This window comes from Lepisma saccharinum, chromosome 2 (assembly GCF_977018435.1).
Source record: "Lepisma saccharinum chromosome 2, izLepSacc3.1, whole genome shotgun sequence".
Lineage (NCBI taxonomy): Eukaryota > Metazoa > Arthropoda > Insecta > Zygentoma > Lepismatidae > Lepisma > Lepisma saccharinum.
Genome location: NC_139230.1, coordinates 24,191,695 through 24,214,471, shown reverse-complemented (window position 1 = coordinate 24,214,471; position 22,777 = coordinate 24,191,695). Strand labels below are relative to the sequence as shown.

Here is a 22,777-nt window from a genome sequence, read left to right as displayed (position 1 = left end):
AAATGCAAAATTACAGAACCACAATTAAGAGAGTGTGCTATTTGCAAAAGGATATATGGGCATGCAGTGATGTCAGACAACAAAGTTATATGGAAAAAGGTCACTGGTGCCAACAAAAAAGGATAAAACAAAAAATTAAAATACTGGATTTTGAATAAAATGTAGCAAAATCCTTGCAAATTAGTCACATATTCACTCCATGGGAAATCCATTTTGCTCTATCCACATAACTTGCTTAGAATTTTTGTGATCCCACACACTATCACTATGACCATATTTGTTTTTGCTGATAACACTTTCTCCATTGGGTATGTAAATATGCATTTTCAGCAACATGTTCATAGTCCTCGTATACACTACCTATCCATGCTCAAAGTATTTGCCACCATTTTATTTGTGCATTTTATAATCACAAAATATTCCAATTAATTACCCAAATGTTGATTTTTTTAAAAATGACAATGAAAAAATGTTTTCACATACGAAACTGCAACATTTTATGTTGGCAAAGAGAAGGGGACAGAAAAATATGTATACATGATACATAATAACCAAAATAACTCAAACTCAACTTCTTCCTCAGCACCAAATGCTGGGCTGTAATAAAATCGTGAGGTAATAAAACTGTCACTATGTATACTTATGAAAAGAATTGTTTCTTGTCATTTTGTGTGATGTTTCAGCTATTCAAATGACTACCTTGAAGAGCTGAAATGTCATCACACAGAAAAAAACAGTAGGTACATAAACAATTGTATTTGTATACAAAGCTTTATACGAAGTAACCACATAACATGTCTATGTTGAAATATAAGCACAATAACAGATACATTATTTCAAAAGATGTGAATCCTCATGATTAGACTCTATGTTTATTACAGTAGCTAATTAAAATTTTCATTAGTAAAATAAGCCATCTTTAAACCACAAAATCATTTTTTTAAAAATATACATCGGTTTCATTGTAGACTTAATACATCAGTTTCATTGCATTCTATGACAATCATGATAACTAATAAATACTCTCTCATGTAGAAACAGCATATAAATACAACTTTAATAACAGTACAACAAACTGTAGTCTTACATGTTTTCATACCTCAGTCTAAACTCTTAAGCATGTGTGTGCATACATGCACACACATATGCACATACTGGATTTACTTAGGCTAAATTTTACCTTCGTACAACTACCTTATGATATATAAACACCTATGATATATAAACATAAGGTACAAATACTATGTTTCTATTTTATGTCTGTCTGGTCTGAAATGTTAACATTGCTCAATCAGAGTTTGAAATATGTTCCTTCATAACAGTATGTCCACTGTCTTATCACGTTAGTGGGTCAGTTTCTGGTGAACGTTCTCTGCAATAAATAAAACAATGATATTAGCCAAATACACACAGCAGCAGCAATGTTTAATGCAGATTTTACAACAATCAATAAAATCAATCACAATGATAAGGATGAATTATGATTTGATGAAATTGATGAAGGGACACATGGCCGTGGCAGGATTCAAACTTGGGGCTCTAGGTAACAACATTGCAAATCCAGCACTGAACTTGTTTAGTCACCGAGGGCACTGGCAGCAAAATTTGATAATTTTAACAATTTAAAGTTATTCATACTATATATAAATGTAATATTTCCATATCAACTGTACCATACCAACGATTTCATTATGTGAACAGTGGCCGTAACAACTATTGCCTTGAAAAAAGAAAACTTGTTTTCGAAATTGCATCGCACATCTTAAAACTCCACATAATAAGTACCATTTTTTTTATATATTTTCCTGTTGATATTTAGCAAGTTCTTCTGTGATGTGTAGTCATGGGCACTTCTGCACTGTTATGGCCCTTTGCATTTCAATGGAGCTATTATAATTTGAAAGCGTTCACAACTGTACAGTCAAATGTTTCAATCTCTCACATATATAGTACAACTGACATATGAGCAAGATTACCAAAAATAAGAAAGTACTTACTTCCTGCAACAGCATGTCAAGTTTCCAAAACAATCTGCCAATGTAGATGACGATTCACATCTGTAGATGCTGCTATTTGTGTTTTCTTCACATTGTGAAATAAATTCATGAAGATCGCTTCTAGGAAATCCTTGTAAGTAGTACTGCTGCAAGAAGAATGATAATAATAGTAAATAAGAATTGTAACTTTCTTGGCAACATGATTTGAACACGTGTTCTAGGGTTACAAGTTAGGTTAATTCAATGTGTCCAGTGTTTCTCTGATGATTTGAGTAATGTAAGCTCTGCATTGGCAAGAATTCCCTGATGAGAGCAATGTATGCACTTGAAACATTGGATGCTAATACTGAATTAACCTGGCTGGTGACCCAAAAACATATGTTCAATTCACAATAATAGTACAAAGACATAAAACAAATACTTAATCAAAAAAGGAGTGGAACTAAAATGCATGTAATGAAGTATGTGCACAATTGATTATTCGGAGTACAATTTATTTACAATTTCTAACACTAAATAAGTAATATTATCAAAAAATAAAATAGATTTGTGCACTGGAATTTAGATGTAATGTTGGTTGTTGTATATAACATTATTTTCCCTCTCTCATTCAGATTTCATACGTGTTTCTGTGCCTGAATGGCTACAAAGAAAACCAAGCTGTAATGTAAACACAGAATTTACTAGGTATACATTCTCCAAGGGATGAATCAATTTTCATCCAAAATGTTCATACATTTTGTGCTGTTGAAGTTTTAAGTTGACTACAGAAGAATTGAGGGTGGTGGAGAGCTTCAAATTTCTTGGAAGCATAATTGAAGGAAGTGGAAGAATGAATGAGGTGTAAGGAAGTTGATGTGGAACTCATGAATTCAGTAAACAAAACATTCTGATGAAATGCAATAATACAAAATAAGGAAGTGGATATAGAGGGTGGCTACTCTAGGACCATGATAAAATTCAAGTATAATTCCCGGTTTTCAAGGCGAACTTTCCAAAAATTCAAGGGTACAGCAGATGTTTTTTTTCTATTTCAACCTTATCGCCTCTCAACGTCAACACACAAATATCTTAATAATATAAAGGGTCTATGTGATTCCAACATCCAAAAATTATAATTCAATTAAACGGGATACGTAATATAATTAAAATATTTATTTTAAGGTGCTGAGTTTCTATTTACAATCAGAGGCGCAACCATTAATTCTTGTCTGAGCGGGCGGGGAGAAAGTGCCAGGATAAACGTACTAATACTACTACTACTAATAATAGTGTTAGTACTAATGTTATTATATTATTATTATTATTATTATTATTGATTTGTTTTATTTTACTTCGCTTCTTGTGACACGTTTGGCTAATTTGCGAAAATGGGGATGAGTGATATGATGAAATTGATGGACAGTCATGTCCATGCCCAAGCCGGGATTCAAACCCGCCGGGACCAACATTGTTGTTATTATTATTAGTAGTAGTAGTAGTGGTATCAAAGATGTTATTATCCTCGTAAATTATGCAAAAAAGGGGTAGAAGTTGGTGCTAAAGCATTTGTGTTCGAACAGATGATTTCAATTATTTTTTCAACACATAGCACAGTAGTTCGGATCCCACTTTAAACTGTAGGTCCAGTCCCAATTAGCCTTTTTGTGCATAAAGTGGACTTAAAACACAAATCAATCAATCAATTTTACAACAATTTACATTTAGATAGTTCGGCGCCCAGGGCAGACTCCCGCCGCCCCCTAGCTATGGTTATAAACTTGATAATACTAAGAAAAGTAATTGCGAGCGAAGCGAAGCGAGGAAGAAAATTTTACAAAAATAATTTTTATTTGCATAAAATGTGAATAGGATTTGCATTAAAAAAGTTGTAATTTTTCACGTCTATGGAGAAAAATTCAAGTAGAATTCACGCATAATTCCCGGAGCCAATATTTCACACATAATTCCCAGAATTAAAGGAATTCCCAGTGAGTAGCCACCCTGATATAGTTAAAGGAAGTTTTTTCCTGAAAAAGATGAAAAACTGTCAACACTATCTCCCCTACTTCTCACAACAGATTTATATATATATATATATATATTCATAGAGCCCAACAGGCTGAGCCCAATTATACATAATAGATTCACTGCAATGTTCCAGTTCTTTTTTTAAAGCTTGTATAAACTCATTGCACTTGCAATCATGATGAAAGAGTTGCAACCAGAGGTTGAAAGAAGTGACGTTTTTGCTCTCTGGCAATAAAAAAATTTGTTTGGGATGTGTTTTCATGTTGAAATCAACCATTAATTGCTTTTGTGGAGAAAGACCAAGTCCGAGTGCTAGTTTGCTAAAGTTGTTCTCTCAAAGTAGATTTCAGTATGGATTTAATGTTGGATGTACAGGGAAACATAGTCTGGGGCTAGGCTCATGGCTTTGCTACATTTTTTATATTTCAGCTGCCTTCTCTCTCTCTATGTCTACTTCTCAACTTTCCACATGAAAGTAAGGGGCTCCCCATTGCGTCGTAAGCAAGGGATCGCAGGATAGATACCCGGTGGAGGCACATAGTCAGGGAGACACCCTATGAGCATGATAAAATTCAAGCATAATTCCCGGTTTCCAAGGTGAACTTTTCAAAAATTCAGGGTTACAAGCAGATGCTTTCTCTATTTTAACTTCAACCCACACACATACACAAACAAATACATATAATAACAATATAAATTCATGATGAAAGTTGTGCGAATTACTCACAATTATAATAAAAATATATTAAAAACTTACGTTTTTGCGAGTATCTATGCTGCTTCCACGACGTTTCGGGATGCAACTGCTCCCTTCTTCAGGCTGTTCACTTTTGGTTATATACAATTCATAACCGCGTTGACCTCTTATTATGTATAGGATATGGGATTGTTAAAGTGTGTGTGGATAAAAGCATTAAAAACCTAACACCCATAACTGGTGCACGTCATATTATCACGCTGTTTTCCTGATTAAAAATTGCCCCTTGAAACGTTAAAACTTTAAAACTAAATACCACGGAACGCGTGTGCTGCAATTGCAATACTCCAAGGTTTCCTCGTAGAGCACGGGGTCGGGTGCCTACCCTCTCCTTCCCCTCTATTTCCCCTCCAGTCTTTCCCCCCACACCTCCTCCTTTGCCAGTTCACGTGAAGTCAAGTGACAATTCCTCTTCCATTTGAGCTTGGCGTGCTACTTCCGGGGTTATGTTAAAACCTATTTTTACGTATTCCTTCCCATCCCACTTCTTGAACATCTTGCCCCACATCTCGTCGATATTCCCATCGTCTCTGTTTAATTTATTCTCTCTTCCCTTACATATATACAACCCTTCATATACATTCCTTCTTATAGGTTTTTCCTCTTCCCTAAGCACTTTCCGTTTGGCGATGACGTGGCCTTCATCAAGGATATGTTCAGAGAGTCCTGTCTTGGGAACCCCCTCCCTTATATCTTTGTCATGCTCTCCCCATCGAACATTCATGCTTCTTCCTGTTTGACCCACATATTCCTTCCTGCATTGGCAAACTATTCCATATACCCCCTTCATCCCTCCCTCATTTATTTCTTCTTCTTTTCCATCTTTCTTATACCCGGTGAAATGCTTTTCTAAAGTTTTTAGAGCTCGCATCCCACACTTTACACCATACTTCGTTACAAGTCTTTCAATTTTTTCCGATATTCTGGGAAAGTATGGAATGCCTATATATTTATATTCCCCCTCCTCATATCTAACTTCTTCTTCTTTTCCTTGTTTGTCTTTCTTCCTTTTATTCCTTTCTAATTCCTTCCCATATGTGACCTTAGCTTTACCCAAATTCCCCTTTAACTCCTCTTCTCTGTATCCGTTCCTCTTTCCTATTTTCATTACCCATTCGATCTCTTTACGCAAATCTGCTTGGTAGGTAGGTAGGAGGAGGTGTGGGGGGAAAGACTGGAGGGGAAATAGAGGGGAAGGAGAGGGGAGGCACCCGACCCCACACTCTACGAGGAAACCTTGGAGTATTGCAATTGCAGCACACGCGGGCTGTGGCTATTTAGTTTTAAAGTTTTAACGTTTCAAGGGGCAATTTTTAATCAGGAAAACAGCGTGATAATATGACATGCACCAGTTATGGGTGTTAGGTTTTTAATGTTTTTATCCACACACACTTAACCAATCCCATATCCTATACATAATAAGAGGTCAACGCGGTTATGAATTGTATATAACCAAAAGTGAACAGCCTGAAGAAGGGAGCAGTTGCATCCCGAAACGTCGTGGAAGCAGCATAGATACTCGCAAAAACGTAAGTTTTTAATATATTTTTAACAATATAAAGGGTTTGTGAGATTCCAATATATCCAAAAATTCTAATTCAATTTAATTGAACAGTATCTTATATTTAAAATATTTAATTTAAGGTGTGAAGTTTACATTTGCCATTTCACATACTTAGACTCAAAATACATCTCCAACACAAGTCACAAATGTTACGCGATATATTAATCTAAGAAAAATTGTTAATTGTATAAGAATTTCAAACTCAAATTTACCTAATAAACTTCAAGTCATCTGATCTTGCAATAATCTTCCATCTGTCAGATAGATTGTTCTACAAAGAACACTAACAAAGTAAATGGATTGAGAGGATTCAATTTTCCATGCAAATTTATTTTCTTTCCCTCTCTTGATAAAAATAGAAGCTAAACTGTGAAAAACTTGACTCAGAGCATATTTAAATATGCACACATTCAATGGGATTTGGATTAATAAAAGTTCCAATTTTTCACGTCTATGGAGGAAAATTCATGCAGAATTCCCAGAATTCAAGGAATTCCCGGTGAGTAACCAGCCTGATAGTGGTTCGGATCCCACTTCAAAATGTGGGTCCAGTCCCAATTAGCACATCTGTGCATGAAGTGGACTCACAAAACCTCAGACAAACATATGAAAGTGAAATCTCCTCCAACCACCACTGTCTTCCACGTGGGTGTCCTTACAAAAATTGGCAACATCAAAAGGACATGTGGTGCCGCACTCGTACAAGGAAACAATCATTAACACAATGTCATGCAAAGCACAGTGCTTACCTTTATAGTATCATAAGATTCCTCGATGATTGCTATGAACAAACTCAGCACAACGTAGATGAAAAGACTGATAAATGAATACAGGTATAACCTACAATACCACCACAACATTGTTGACTTGGTTGACATAACAGAAAATGTTGCAAACATGTCATCTCCATTTATGAGTGAGAAAAGGCATTCTGATGTGCTTGACACTGAACGAAACTGAAACAGAGGAAATAAATGTTGATTTAGTTGACACACAGAGTTGGTAAACTAGTTTAGTAATAAACTGCAATGGAAGTAATTTGAAAAGACAATATTTGGTGCTTCTTACGATACCACACTTCAGCCCTATCTCATTGTGTCCTAGTTATAGCACCTCTATTCAAAAGTACAAATTTTATGACATTTTAGAAATCATTTTGAGTTTATAGAAATATAAGTAACTAAAGGCAATCAAAAAGCATATTATTAAGTAATATGACTGAGCAGATAACAATGTATTATCATCAGCCAAAATTAGTGGTATCAATATCCAGAAATACCACTTTAAATTCCATTATCAATGTTGGCTACCATAGTTTCCGTGTTTTAGATATGCAAGCTGATGGAATACATAAATTTCTGCAAAAGAGTATCATGCAAATTTATATTGGTTTAAAAATTGCAAGTTTTTAAATATTGTGATAACAGAAATAAATAAATCTCAGTATGCAGTGAAAAATCTGTTAAGATTTTTTGGTCACAGTGTAATACAGTGAAACCCTCGATTTTATGCTTTTTAAGGAACCAAGATGAAAAAACTTGAAATGAGGGGAAAATGTAAAAACTGGAAAACTTTTATAATTTTACGCTATTGGAACTGCGAAGATTGAATGTATAATGCAGGAAATTTAAAATCTCTGAACATAATATCAAGATTCCACTGTATTTATTTGTGTTATGATAATCATAATTCTTCACAGGAATTTCAAACTGCCAAAATGTTCTGTCAAAGTATCTGCTTGGTTTGATTTGCAGTGAAGGCACATTTCAGTTGTTACGATTACAATTTTCATCTCTGCATTAAGTGGACTTTTCAAAGCTTTCAAAAAAAATGTTTTGGACTTAAATAGCAATACCATGTTAGCAATAAAGACTGTTTTCCATTATCCTGCAGAAAACATATTACTAGTCTTCACCACTATTATTATTACTTTTATTATTATTATTTGGCAGTTTACTTGTAATTTATGCACAGAGGCTAATGGACACTATACCCCCACTTTTGCACAGAATCCAATCACAAAATTTTCTCATCCCCAGGAATTTAACCCAGACACTGTTGGGTTCCATTTCCCTGATAGCCTTGTAACGAAGGGCTATCAGGGGTATCTTGTTTGTGCCTATAATTAACAAATTAAGAATGCACATGCACAATATTATACATACATATACACTGGTCAAAAAATTATGGGAGCAAGTCAGAAACTGCATACACAGCCCAGCAAATTGTGCAACTATGGTTTATTTGTGCTCAATGGTCCTTGCTGTAACAATCCACACTGGAGTGTGGGCACAGCAGCATCAGGAGAAATGCCATGGGGCACGACTCGCAAAAAGTGATAAAACGTAAAACGAACCAGCCACATGGGCACCCTCATAGTGTGATACTGACAATGAGAGAGTGCGTGTGGGCTTCAGTAGTCGAATATTCAATATGAACAATGTCGCCACAGTGCAATTTACAAGAATCTGTCACATGGAGAGCCATTGGAAGGATGGAAGCGGGACAGATGCAGAAGCCCTTAATGTGTCTCGAAGTGTCATTTCTTGCATGTGGACAGGTTTTCAAGAGATGGGAAATGTGTTACTGAGGCTAGAACAAGGCCGTTCATAGGCAATAACAGCAAGGACGACTGGTATGTACTGTTAATGGCTCGTCAAAATAGGGAAAAAAACTGCGGCTGGCCTGCAACATGAGCTTCTCATGTGAACAGCATGCAGGGTATCAACCCAAACCATTTGCAATTGACTGCGGCAAGGTGTCCTCTAAGCACAAAGGCCAGTAGTTTGTGTCACTTTGACTGCACAACATTGTTGGGACAATAGAAACTGGGCCACAGTTTCTATAGGAGCATGCCGAGTGGAGTCAAGTTATCTTCTCCAATGAGTCGCTATTTAGTCTGCAGTCACACAATAGATTCATGCTGATCTGGAGGGAATGTAGAACCCATGATTATCCAACTAATATGTATGAAGTATCCCAGTATGGTGGCGGTGGAATTATGATGTGAACACAAATCACCAATGCCCAACATACAAACCTCCATGTCATCCGGAATGGTACCTTGACAATTACATCCTCAGGCCTCATGTTCTGCCTCTGGCTGCAGAAATTGTCAAATCATTCATTTTTATGGACGATGATGCCACTCATCACAGAGTGTGATGGTGAATGACATGCTTTAGGATGAGGGCATCAAGAGGATGTTATGGCCCACATGTTCTCCAGACCTTAATCCAGTAGAGTATGTCTGGGATGCCCTGGGAACAGAGGCATATATTCAAGGCTATCTAGGCTATCTGTGAAGCCCAGACTCGGTGAATAAAATACAGAAAAAAATATCTATTAGAAAATGTGGATAAAATTGTTCATTTCAATAAGAAGATGAACCTGATTTCTTAGAGTTGGAAACATTGCCCACTTTCTTTGAATTTGCGAGATGGCTGGCCCAGCGCTGGCGGGTAACGGGCAAGTTTGAAGGGCCCCGATCATTGTTGCAAACCAATTTTTCCCAGCATGTAATTTCCCCAGGATCAGAGAATTGTGAAGCCAAACTGTTACAGGAGAGAGAACAGGGTTGCATATAGTGGGGGGAAAACCCTCTGAACTTCCTCAATAGTCTGGGTCAATGTTGCAAACCAATTTTTCCCAGCATGTAATTTTCCCAGGAATGGGGAATTTTGAAGCCAAATTATCGCAGGCAAGGGGAAAGTGTGTCATATGGCAGGGACAAGAGGAGCATCATTGAACGCTTGCAGAGGAGTTGAAAAATAGATCGTTGACCTTCTCAAACAACTAGAGATACAGTGGGGTATAGAAAATTGTTGGCTGAGAGGGAATGGCTTATGAGTGCATCTAAAAATTACCGAAATGACAAAGACCAGTTCTAGTCTAGATCGCGTTGTGGAATTTATTTAGAGGCAGTGTGTGAATACAGTAGTGAGTGGATGGTATTTTTGTGAATGATATGTGATGTTGTGTAGTGAACTGAAATGAGGGACATAATTAACAAGCTGTCTATTCAGCTTACGAATGACAATAATCTCCAAATCGTTGTGGATTTTTCTTGTATGTCCACTTTATGAACAGATAAGCTAATGCGGATCGTTCCTACAGTTAAAGTGGTATCTAAACCACCATGTATCAAACCCGGGACCCCTTAGTTTCAGGGCAATGACATTACCACAGTGCCAACAAGGAGTACCCAAACCTAAAACTGTCAAAATTCTATTTTTATTCTCGTATATAGGCCTACATAATATTTCACAATATGGGCATATTTCTTATGCAAATAAGAATGAAATTCTTTTCTTATGGACAGTGTACATTTCCATGTTTTATTTATGAGGTATATATATTTTTAATCACAGTCACATCACTTCAACCCGTCACCCCAAATGAGTTAAAAAAAAAAAAATAGCAAATTTTTGTCCATTCAAACACTACGATATGGTAGGATAGCCCAAGTTCTTAACCCAGTATACGCAACTGCCTGGGAAGATGCATATCAGCTAGGCCAGGACCTCCTGCAACTCTTCACCAGCTAGAAATGGCTGTCTTGCAAGAGTGGCAAAGGCTCTCCCAAGAACTTATCAATAATCCTACTGATTCCATACCAAACAGGTGTGCAGCAGTGTTAGCAGTTCATGGAGACCACACACCTTTACTAGAGGTCAGTTTCTGTTGTGAACATCACTGTTTTTATCAACTTATTCGGCCATGATATACTCACCTGTAATGTGTCATACCATGTGTCACTTGCATAAGCACCCTCTTGGACTCATCCCTAGCCATTATTTTTCATAATGTAACTGTATCTGTTGAGGGAAAGCCCAGCACATGCAAAAAAAAATCACTGTTGCACCACTTTCTGGGTAATTTATGCAGTTTCTGGCTTGCTCCCCTAACTTTTTTTGACCAGTGTATGTACAGGGTCTGGCAGGAAAATCTGATGGTTTTAGTTTGGCAACACTGCTGGTAGGCGGAGTCAAACTTCACACGGGAACTGGGATTTCGCTAGATATGTAATGCCATTTCAGTACGCACGGAGCAGTGGAATGCTGTACATCGCACTTTTGTTGTGGAAACATTCTAAAAAATGGTGAATCTGTAATTGGACCATATGTGTTTGACAAAGATGGACATTCAGTGACAGTAAATTCTGAATGTTACATTACCATGTTGCAAGACTTTATCTTGCCATAACTTCGCAGACTACTAATTGACCCCACATAAATTTGGTTTCAACAAGATGGAGCGACTGCCCATACATCGAAGACATCGATGGCTGTTCTCAGACAAATGTTTCCCGGACACATTATCTCAATGAGGCAACATGCCATGGCCATCTCACTCACCGAACCTATTGCCATGCGATTATATTCTATGGGGTTACCTCAAAGTGAAACTTTTCATGAACAATCCACACACTACAGAAAAACTGAAAGCAGGAATTCGTAGGGAAATAGCGGTAATTCCACAAGATATGGTCTAACGTGCTGTGAGGAATTTCAGTCACAGGTTGCGAGAGTGCATTCACAAGAATGGTTCTCATTTGCATGACATCATTTTTTAAATGACATCATTTCATAAATGGCACTTCATTTGCTGTAAATTACAAAAAATAAATTTTGTTTTGTATCAAATTATAACCTTGTACTATGATTTCAAAAACAGTTAGATTTCCCTGCCGGACCCTGTATATAATAAAGATAAAAAATAAGCATGAGACAAATAAAACATGTTTTCTTCCTACAAAATACTGATCATTCAAAAATAAAAAATACACAAGGAAGAAATAACACCAACCTTCATGTGATATGGTCCAAGAACCACCCATCCACAAAAAGTGAATCCTGCATAGATAAGAGCACAACACAATAGAAAGCGAACTACAATTGGTGTTGCTCTTTTCATTGTTAAAATGAGCACCTGAAAGAAAAAACAAAAACATTGTAATATACCCTTGAAAAAAATATTACTCCATTAGTAAACAGGATTTCTGATAAATACCAGTATTATTATTATTATACATTTTTCACTGAAGATTTTGCAAGTGCAAATTTTATTTTTTACAGCAGTTAAATCTAGTCAGTGAAATCACATCTGATGATATAAACTGCTTACAGTGACTATTTCAAACACCATGAAAATTTAATATGCAAATGTGCACTAAGCATGTTAAACTTTAAAGCCTCTACAGCGAAATCCTGATTTTACATTTTTCAGGTGTCCGTAAATAAAAATAAAAAAATGTGGGAAATGTAAAAAATGGGAAAGTATAAGAGAGAGATGAAACTCAAGTGCAAGTAAGAAACCACTACACAATTGACTTCTTTGGGTGTATAATGTATTAAAAATGATTTAACAATGGGAAAGAAGTAAAATTATGAATTCCTAAGAAAAAAATCTAGGCATGCAATGAAAATCAGTGGTGGATTATGACATCGGAATATGAAATTTTATGACATCTGGCTTGAAACACGTATAAAGCGGGAAACAGGAGTTAGAGAAAATGTAAGATCAAGGTGAATGTATTATTAAACATGGCCTTTGGCTGGAACCTATTAAGTGGGAAAATGTGTAATGTGGGAACATAAAATCGGGGTTCCACTGTAATTGCACAATACACCAAATGTTATCAGCACCTTATTTACTGCAAACAAATCAGTTGACTCTATGGGGAATGACAGAGGCACTTTTCCCAGGTCCCATATATACTGTAAATATCCTGAACTAGATATAAAAAATGTTTATTAATTATCATACTGGGTTCCCACTTAGCCTCTTGTTGCGAATGGTAGAGAGCCCGATTCCTGCTGGGAATTCCACAATTACAGCATTCATCCAGCATTGTGATGACAATCACAGTAGTGAATGATATCAGCAATGATATTCAATGAACTGAGCACACGTCATTCAGCAATCTCCCAAAAGTGCTGCAGCAAAAAGTTTAGTTACATAATTACCATACTCTTTATTGTGACTGTGTTTCAGACTAAAAAGGACCAGATGTCTGTTTTTTCCAGACTTCTTGAATGCATCTAATCTCATATTTGTTCAGGTTCAGTGCTTTCTTAGATATGGATAGAGTTGGAAGTGGTCGGGAAAAAAATGGCTTTTTTGGAGAAATTTTTGATTGGGATTTTTTTGGCTTTTTTTTCACAAAAGTGTCTCAAATTAATAAAAATACAGGAGTTGGCAGTATTTTTCCTATTCCATGGTTTTTGTTTATCTCCCTACTGTAAAATACACTCATTTTTAAATATATAATACAATTTACAATATGAAATTCATAGCTAGACATAAACAGTGTTTTCAAGAAAGCTGCTGGCTTTTTTGAATGGGCGGTTCTTTCCGAGTGTTATCTTCATATTTCGGTAGCATTTTTAAATATATCTATGTAGTATAAACATATTCACATAACTAGAGTAGTTTTGTATGTGTTTTAATAGAACCTAATAGTATGATATGATTTTCAATGTTTGAATTTGTTATACGAACACGTACATGAAGCAAAAAAGAAAATACTGCTCTACCTTTTGAAAATCTAGTATCAAATCTCTTTACATTAAATGTTGTGTTCAGTAAAATATATTTGTATTCTGGCTTTCCAGTACATCATGTAAAATTTGCATAAATGGCCGCTAAACCTGGGCACGGAGCAACTAGTGATGTATTTTGGCTATTTGTTGCAGTGGTTCTCAACCTGTGTGAGACCACAGCTCAGTAAATTTATTTCTTACAAGTCAATGCCCTGATCCCAACAATTTCACTCATAAATACATTTCTGATCTTTAAAGTGAAATTAATATGCACCCTATCAATATATATCAATATATCAACTATGGTATAATCATAGTTCAATTATGTATAGACTTGCTGTCAAATATAAAATTAGATTTAAATTAGTCGTCAACCCCTGGGTGCAACGGACCTTTTGCAGAACGCGGTTGTAAAACACTGGCACTAAAACTGAAGCAGAAGCAAATAAGACTGGCCGCAAATGGCAAAAATAAATCTATTTAAGAAATCTGGACTGGACCTACAGTTTGAAATGAATCTGAAGCATTCTTCCTCCACTGAGGATTGAACCTCGACCCCTTCTTATTACAAGGCAACAGCATTACTTTATGTCACTCCAGAGGCTCATTCATGATTATGAAAGGAACCTTCTATCAAAACACCAGCATTTTTTCTGACAGTACTTGCAATTTGTTTTCTGTAATTTCAGGCTAAATTAAATCTTAATCTCTGATGAAGTAACTAACAATCTTGTTAAGTATGGAGAACATTCAGACCAAAGCAACACATGACAGTAGCAGGTGTAACATTGAAGTGACGAGCGACATGGGCCCCTTCAGTCTATAAGCAAGCATTCACCACACATGCACAAACAAGACTGAGGCAACATGATGTGTGCCACTGAAGGAGCTTTCAGACTGAAGTCACAGATGACAAGTGGCACAGTCTCCTTCAGTATAAATCAAAGCATTCACTGTGCATGCAAGAACAACAGACTGAAGTGGCACGATGCACACCATTGAGAAAACAGTATAGTCTGAGCAACATGCAAGTGACATGTTTAGCTCGTTGTCACACTTCGGTTCAAAGGGTTAAATGGATTACTGAGGGTCTGCTTCCAAGTGACATGTGTCACTTGTTGCTTCGGTCTGAAAGTTCCCTGAGAAATCTGTACAGAGCAAGTGACAAGCAAGACTTGAAGTATGTTGCATTGGTTCGAAAGATTGCATTTACTTCTAATACTTGGTTTCCAAGAGCCACGTGTCACTTTCGTCTGAAAGCTTCGTTAAACAGGATATATACACACATTCGTGTAATACGTATACTTCTGCATATGTGTTGTGAACAGTAAAGATTTTAATTGTCCCAAAACATAGAATATTTTGATATTATCATTTGTTCCATATTGTATGACATCAACATTTAAATTGAGACACAAACATGTAAAAGCTTGTTTTAAGTCCATTTCATGGTCAGATGTGCTCATCAGGACTACATGTTTAGTTTTAACCATAGGTTATCCATGCCATACCAGGGGCGACTCACAGGCCCACACTTTTTTTATCACTAAAATTCAAGAAACCATTTTATTATTGAATCACTGCTTCCTTTGCTGATTACATAAGCAGTTATTTATTCATTATAATAATTACAAAAATTACTATCATTAATAAAAAATAATAACAAATTATTGCATGTGTCTCACATAGGCTATATTTTATCATTCACTAAAACTCACAAAATCCATAATAATTTTTATTAATGCTTTTTTGTTTGCAGAAGTGTATTTGTTTATTGATTGATTGATTTGGTGTTTTAAGTCCACTTGATGCACAGTAAGGCTAATCGGGACTGGACCTACAGTTTAAAGTGGGATCCGAACCACTATGTGCCTCGACAGGGTATCGAACCCAGGACCCCTTGATTACAAGGTGACGACGCTACCACTGCGCCATCGGGAAGGCCTTGTATTTGTTTATTAAATATAATAATTACAATAATTAGTATCATTACCAACTAATTATACAGTGTTACTGGCATGAGTTTCTCGAATGAGAGACATTCAAGGATGGTGCCGGATATGCCCACAAAGTGCATTTTGCCTCCTAATTACATTACATTTATGTTTTTATGAACAAAAGTAATAAAGAAATATTGGGAACATCCTAGGAAACAATGTAATTTAATTTATTATTTTCAAACAGTTGACAAATCTAAAAAATAGAGGTGGTGGGTGGGCCTGCAAAGTGCCCCCAACTCCCTGGTTAGCTAGGGTTAAAATTGTATCTGAACCACTGTGTGTCCACTGGGATTGGCCAATATCTGTATTTTGGCTGCTACATGATGTAATTTTTTTTAGCTAGTTGTAAAATATGTCACTACAAACCTGTAAACTCTTAACAGTAACTTAAAATGAAATAGGTTAGCTGTAATTGGTAAAAAGCCAAAAAAACAAAATTTCTGGGTTTTTTACAAAAAAAAACATCCATCCATCCATTTGCAACCTCTATATATGGATAATTGCACTCTGATAACTGATCATTTTTGCTACTCTACAGAATGCATAGATACCATTGACAGTTAATGTAAGTGCCAGTGAAAGAACCCAGAAGTGCCTGTGACTCTACAAGTTCATTTTATTCCATTAAGTTCCAATGTGGATTGTGACAATGGTCACTGAAATTAATCAGATAAAATAAACCAGTATGTGGATACGTTTGAGTTCTTTTTTAAGTCCACTTTATGCACAGAAAGGCTAATCAGGACTGGACATACAGTTTAAAGTTGGATCCAAACCACTATGTGCTTCCACAGGGTATCGAACCCGGGACCTCTTGATACCATGGTGACAATGTGACCACTATCCCATCAGGGATACGTAAGCATGTTTCATGTGTATATAATATTGAGTAGTTAAATAAAATACATACATAATAATTTTTTAAAAGTGCATATGCCATGACACTGTAATGCAATGCTACAAAGGTAATGCAAAAATAGATTACATATGGGCTCCATATTACACTTGTCAATACAGATGTCAATAAGATAGAAACACCAAAATGTTTATTCTCTCTACTTTGATTTTAAAACAGTTTCTGTGTGTTTTCCTGCAAATTCATTCAATATTACACATACACGTGGAAAAAAAACTTTCAACTTTTCCAATTAATCTACTACTTAATCCAACACATTACTTACATTGTATGTTTTGAAGAAACCTAAGTATCGTAGGAGTCCAAACCACACAAGCAGGTTTCCTGTACCCAACAGCACACTGCAAGAGTTCCACTGATCTCCAGAAAATTGCTGAAATTATATATTTTTAAAAAAATTGTTCATTCAGGCATTCCCATTACAACACATACAAACGGCATCATCTATGTCACATGATTACTTGATATATGTATTAAAAGTTATTGGCCGCGGTGGCTCAGTCGGTAACGCGTCTGACTACCATGTTCAAGGTCCCAGGTTCGATCCCCGGCCGGTTCAAATCCGGGAACTTTTCTAACGTTGGAAGCGGCCCCGGCGCCCACCCAGCGTCGAATAACATGGGTACCTGGGGAAACCTGGGGGGTAAAGGCGGTCAGGGGCGTGGTGCTGATCACATCACCCCCACTCACGACCGGATCAAGAAAGTGTGGGGCGTTACCCCCACACCCCCTATACGCCTTCATGGCGTGGTGCTAAGCACAGGGGAAGACTTTACTTTACTTTACTTTATGTATTAAAAGTTAAGTGACATCTAGCTGGTGTAGTAATGGATAATTTATAAGTATATTCCAACTTTAAAATTGGTAACAATTCAAAAATAAAAGCAACTTTTGACAACCTCATAATACACCCATACTGCATTGTAATTTCAATTTCCAGATGAGTTACGGGCATAGCCCATTGTACAATTTCTGTCCAATAAGATGGGCGATGGAGATATATTATAAAATTTTATGCTACAAAATTATATTGCAAATAAATGATGGGCTATAATGGCAGCTCATCTCTTGTGCACATGTGTTGCAACCATCTCTTCCAAATTACAACTGCTACTGTTACTTGAACTAGTGTCAAATTAGGTGGTGCTTTTGTTTGTACTCTTGAGAATAGCAATGAAAAATTCATTTTCACACTGTGGATTTTTTTTAAGAGGATTCCACTTTGGATTTCACATTTAGTGACAATTTCAATCCCAAGAAAAAATGTTTTTTTAATTAATTATTATATTTCTGTATTATGTACTGAAAATATGTTTTCAGTAAAAAATTGTTAGAGAAAAAGTTCATAAATGTGGATAAATTTAAATAAAATGTAGCATATTATATATGTGTGTGTAAAGAGGATGTGTTGTAGACTTCAGAAAAAAATGTTTGAGTTAGATACAACACAAAATCTTTATTAGTAGTGGGTTGGCCCACCCTTGGCTTGAATTACAGTTTGTATCAGACAAGGAATGAACAAATACAGGTCATGCACAATGTTTAAGGGAATATGCATCCATTCCTCATGCAAAGCAGGCTCTAGTTCAGAAAGTGTGGCTGGAGATGGAAACCTAGCATGCAGTTTGGCCTCCAAAATATTCCACAAACAAAATGTTCAATTATGTTAAGATTAGACCCCAAATGAGATGTTCCACTTCATCCTCATCAAGCTCTATCCCATAATAGTCAAAAGGAAACTAAGGACTTTTTCAACTCTGCTTGTTAATAATAGTAACAATGGATATATTGTTTTGTAATTTGAATATGTAATACCTTCTTATGTATACAAATAAACCAAAAAACCAAACTGAAATATAATTTGTAGTTTTCAAGAAATGGCATGTTAATTGCTGCCATGTAGTGCTGGGAAGATAGTTATCTCAGCCATCTGCAGAGAGGTTATGCCTGGTGGGAAGATCTATTCCCCACAGTCTGCTAAAGGTTAATACAATGCATGAAATGAAAAGATAGAAAATCATGAATTGACATTTTGTATATATTTTTATAAAAATGCAACATTGTCAAACACAAAACATGCAATACTATAAAACTGAAATTACCTTGTTTTCAATTTGTTCTTTAATTGCTGAACCTACAATTATCATAATATCATTCAATAATATGGTAATATACCACATGTTAAGGAACTCCAATCGATCATGTACATCAAGATCCTTCCCCAGTTGCTTTTTAAAGAATTTTATTGTGTCCTGAAAGACAAAATATTACTTAGTTTCACTTTTTCATGTGCAATACTACAATAATATTTCTATTTAAAATATGCCTACATGTGTACCACATTGAAACCTTGTTACTTTCTCCAGTAAGTAACCAAGTAGTAGTAAAATAATTATTGAAGCTTTCCTGGCAGCAGATGATGAAGAGGTTTTTCCGGTATATCAACCACGTGATTTCCGGATAGGCTTTGGAGCTTTCGAGAGCTAACATCAGTCTCATCTTCACTCACTTCAATCTCTGAAGATGAGAGTGATGTTAGCTCTTGAAAGCTCCGAAGTCTATCCAGAAATCACCTGATTGATATACAACTGAGAAAACCTCATCAAGTAGTAGTAGTTTTATCTATTTAGGTAAATCACTGCAAAACATGATAATTATATATCTAATCTTATTACTTATCACAGTGAAGAAGAATTTACCAATTTCTAAAACTATCAGATTTTCAATTTGAAATATGAAATCTCGGCTCTTGACTCCCACAAGATCTTGACTTAGACTGGCAATGAAATTTTCCATTAATGAAATTGTAGCTTGTTTAAATGTAAGAGATTTATTGAAACAGGAAGATAGAATTTGGGCATCCATTGAAAAGCATGGGCCATACCAAAAAAATGTTTCCTTTAAAACTTGCTTGAAATTTGATACCTATAGAATAAGGTGTAACTTTGATATGTTGAAGAGAACACCAAGGAAGCGAAAAGTCACATCTTTTGATTTGTCCCATGTCAGGGTTTGTTGTAATAATGTTTATTTAGTTTTCTGTTTCATTGATATTTACTTGATACAAACTTATAAGACTCACCCCCTATATGTTTGTCTCCATGATTATTATATTTAAAATTCTACAAATGTGCTTGATGCATTTCTCAGAGTTCACAAAGGAGAACAGATGTTAAAAGATTTCAAAGGTAGAAGATTGAAGAAAAATGATTTTTTTCATGCAATCAAGAGGGCACTTATAAGTGTGTGTCTGTGCATACATGATACAAGCTTGCATTTTTTGATGAAATTTATACATGATACTAACCCGTTTAAGTTGTTGAGCTCGATAAATTGCACGGCAACAGAGAACAAAGGATATACTACAAATTACTATAACCAATGAATTCAATGTGCTTCTCAGAAGTGATTTTATCCTATTGTTATCTGAAAGGAAATAGAACATGTATTACCAAATGGAACAAACTTGTTTGTCAAACTCTAAACATGAATGTGCAATTCTTAATGATTCATTGTTAATAGCAGTTTAATCAACTATTCAATACTTAATTGCAGTATCACTTAACATGTTACATAGTCAAGTATCAAACAACAAAGTTTAAATTGGAAAGTTATCCACTAAAATCAAGTACTGATACTAGACCCTAGAATTCAAGAATCTTACATGATTCTACAATCCAAATACAGTTGGCTCTCGATTCTATGACCCCGGATATAATGACTCTCTCGAAGTAATGACCCTTTTCCCAGGAACCGTGAAAAATTTGGAAAAAAGTTGAAAAATTGAAGGAAATCGCCTGCACTCATTCCTTTAATGAGCACTCTACCGCTCACAAGTGGGTCTGATCTAAAAATAGACATCACTACACCACACTTGAGTGATATCCAATAGCATGCCAGTGTTACGCTGCACCCGACGGCTGCTACCCAATGCACCAGGCTTGTTTTGCCAATGTGATTTTGCTTGCTCTTGGATACGTGAGAAGAGAAGATCGAATGTGCATGGATGTTACTTTAAATCGACCTTGACTTGTTTCCTTCTCCTAACAGCTGCTGACAACTCATGGGGGGGGGGGAGCAGCCCGAAATGACTGCTGGACTTGCAGTCTTTGTCAATGTGTATGGCAGATCAAGCAAGCTCTTTTATCTATTAATACACCACCTTGAGAAATGAGAGATAAGATCGCAGGAATGTTCCAAAATGCAGATGTGTGGCGACTGGAAGTCTCGTCCATCTGTCCAGCACTGACCTAGAGTTCAGCAGGTTCCCATGAGTGAGCAACTCTTGGCCTTGTAGCCGACAACTTCCGGTAACCGCTTTCATTCAAAACGTGTTCTTTGTTCCCTGTGGCACTTCATAAAAAAGTGAAACTGTTCGAGATAATGGAAGCCACATAGGCCAACTAAAGATTGTCAAGCTGCTTAATGAGTTATCATCCAGGTTTCTGCAAAAGTTTACTTCGATCTTACGTGCATCGTAACTCCCGTTTCCTACTTCATATGTTTTCCTAACTGTGCCGATGTCATAATATTTGTCAAAAAAGTGTTCCATTGACTGAGTGACTTCTCCCTCTTCTCCTGTCAACAAACATGTGTGGAGGGGGTGGGGGCGATGCCGATTGTTTCAGCATTGATTTTCTTGCTTGTGTGAGCACACAGGCTGATTACAGGCGAGGGTGAAAGTGGATCCCTCTTCCTTTCCTTTGACATCTAAAATGGGCAACCAGTTCTGGACACATTCTTGAAAACTAACAAAAACCATAGGACAAGTAAAAAAAAAGTGACCTTCCCCCCCTTTCCCAGCTCATTCTCCACCACTGGTGTGCACAGCAATGTGATAATTGCAGAATTCAGGTCCTATTCTTTTTTTAATGCTGCTGTCTGCATAGGAAATATTGCCCGATTATTGACTGTTCCATGGTAAAACATAAAGCAAGGGTCATTTCTTTCTTCTTCACACTGCTGATAAAAGATCTGTCTTCGACAGTTGCATTATCTTTAAAATGCCAAGGATTTTCTCTTTGTTTACCTGTTACTCAAACATCCAGCCGGCCTCCTTGTTTTTACGCTGCAGCTGGCGCCAGTGTTTCATCTAGCGTTTGCAAAGTTGTTGCTTGCCGATAACAGCAATGACTCATCTAGTCATTGTTTTGAATCTCACAAAACTGTTTTGATTTGAAGATAAGATAACGAAATTCGATCTCCAGAAAGAAAAACAAGAGTTAAAACAACTTCATGTTCTGTGCCTTCTGATAAGCAAAACTGTAAATTTTAATTTGTATCTGACACAAGAATAAACTTCCTGAACACTCAGAGCAGTGTTGGAAAGAAATGCATCCAATATAATCACTGCTTTTCTTTAGAATCATTCACATGGAAAAAAAAAAGTGCTCAATGTAGGAATGGATGCTCAGGACTAAATATATAAAGTTTAAAGTGAAATCCAATTCCTAACCTGAATGATTGAGTGTGACGCTGTATAATGTGTCCTAGGATACACATTCAGTGCAAACAGATAGCAAGTTGTTTCCTTTTTCAGGCTAGATCACAATGCAAGTTGAGGAAGAATTTGGACTGCTCCCTGGAATGGGAGGCAGATGAATATGAAGTTGGTTGAAGCAAAGAAAACGTTACTTTTTTTATGATGTATTTTACACAACCGAACCAGAACAAAATTTACAGCCATGCTTTCTTTCTTTTTTTCTGGTGCCTAGAAAGGTTGTGTTGTGTCTCCTGAGAGGTCTTATCTTACCAGTAAATTGTAACAGACAATGCTCTAGCTGACCCATATAAAATCCAACATTCATTCTGCCCGATTATCTCCAGACATTGACTGGTGTCAAGATTCTTCAAGTTTCGCTTGCAATAAACGAGAGATTGTTTTCCTTTCCGTAGGTCTCAGTGCACGACTGTGCACAATTAAAAGAAAATAACATTATTTAAAATCTTTTTTTTGTGTGTGAAATCATTTTCATGTTCTATTTTCCTT

General features: G+C 36.3%; 1 protein-coding gene across 1 annotated transcript in view; it reads right to left on the bottom strand.

The window, feature by feature from the left end:
- Nucleotides 1-266: 266 nt before the first annotated feature.
- Nucleotides 267-22,777, bottom strand: part of LOC145983955 (mucolipin-3-like) — a 67,908-nt gene continuing 45,397 nt past the window's right edge. The window contains exons 7-13 of the mRNA XM_083117161.1: nt 20,096-20,214; nt 18,891-19,040; nt 17,054-17,161; nt 12,137-12,259; nt 7,078-7,284; nt 1,998-2,143; nt 267-1,372 (exon numbers count right to left, since the gene is read on the bottom strand). Coding sequence (XP_082973287.1) covers nt 1,339-1,372; nt 1,998-2,143; nt 7,078-7,284; nt 12,137-12,259; nt 17,054-17,161; nt 18,891-19,040; nt 20,096-20,214 — 887 coding nt within the window. The 3' untranslated portion in view covers nt 267-1,338. The remainder of the gene's footprint in view (nt 1,373-1,997; nt 2,144-7,077; nt 7,285-12,136; nt 12,260-17,053; nt 17,162-18,890; nt 19,041-20,095; nt 20,215-22,777) is intronic.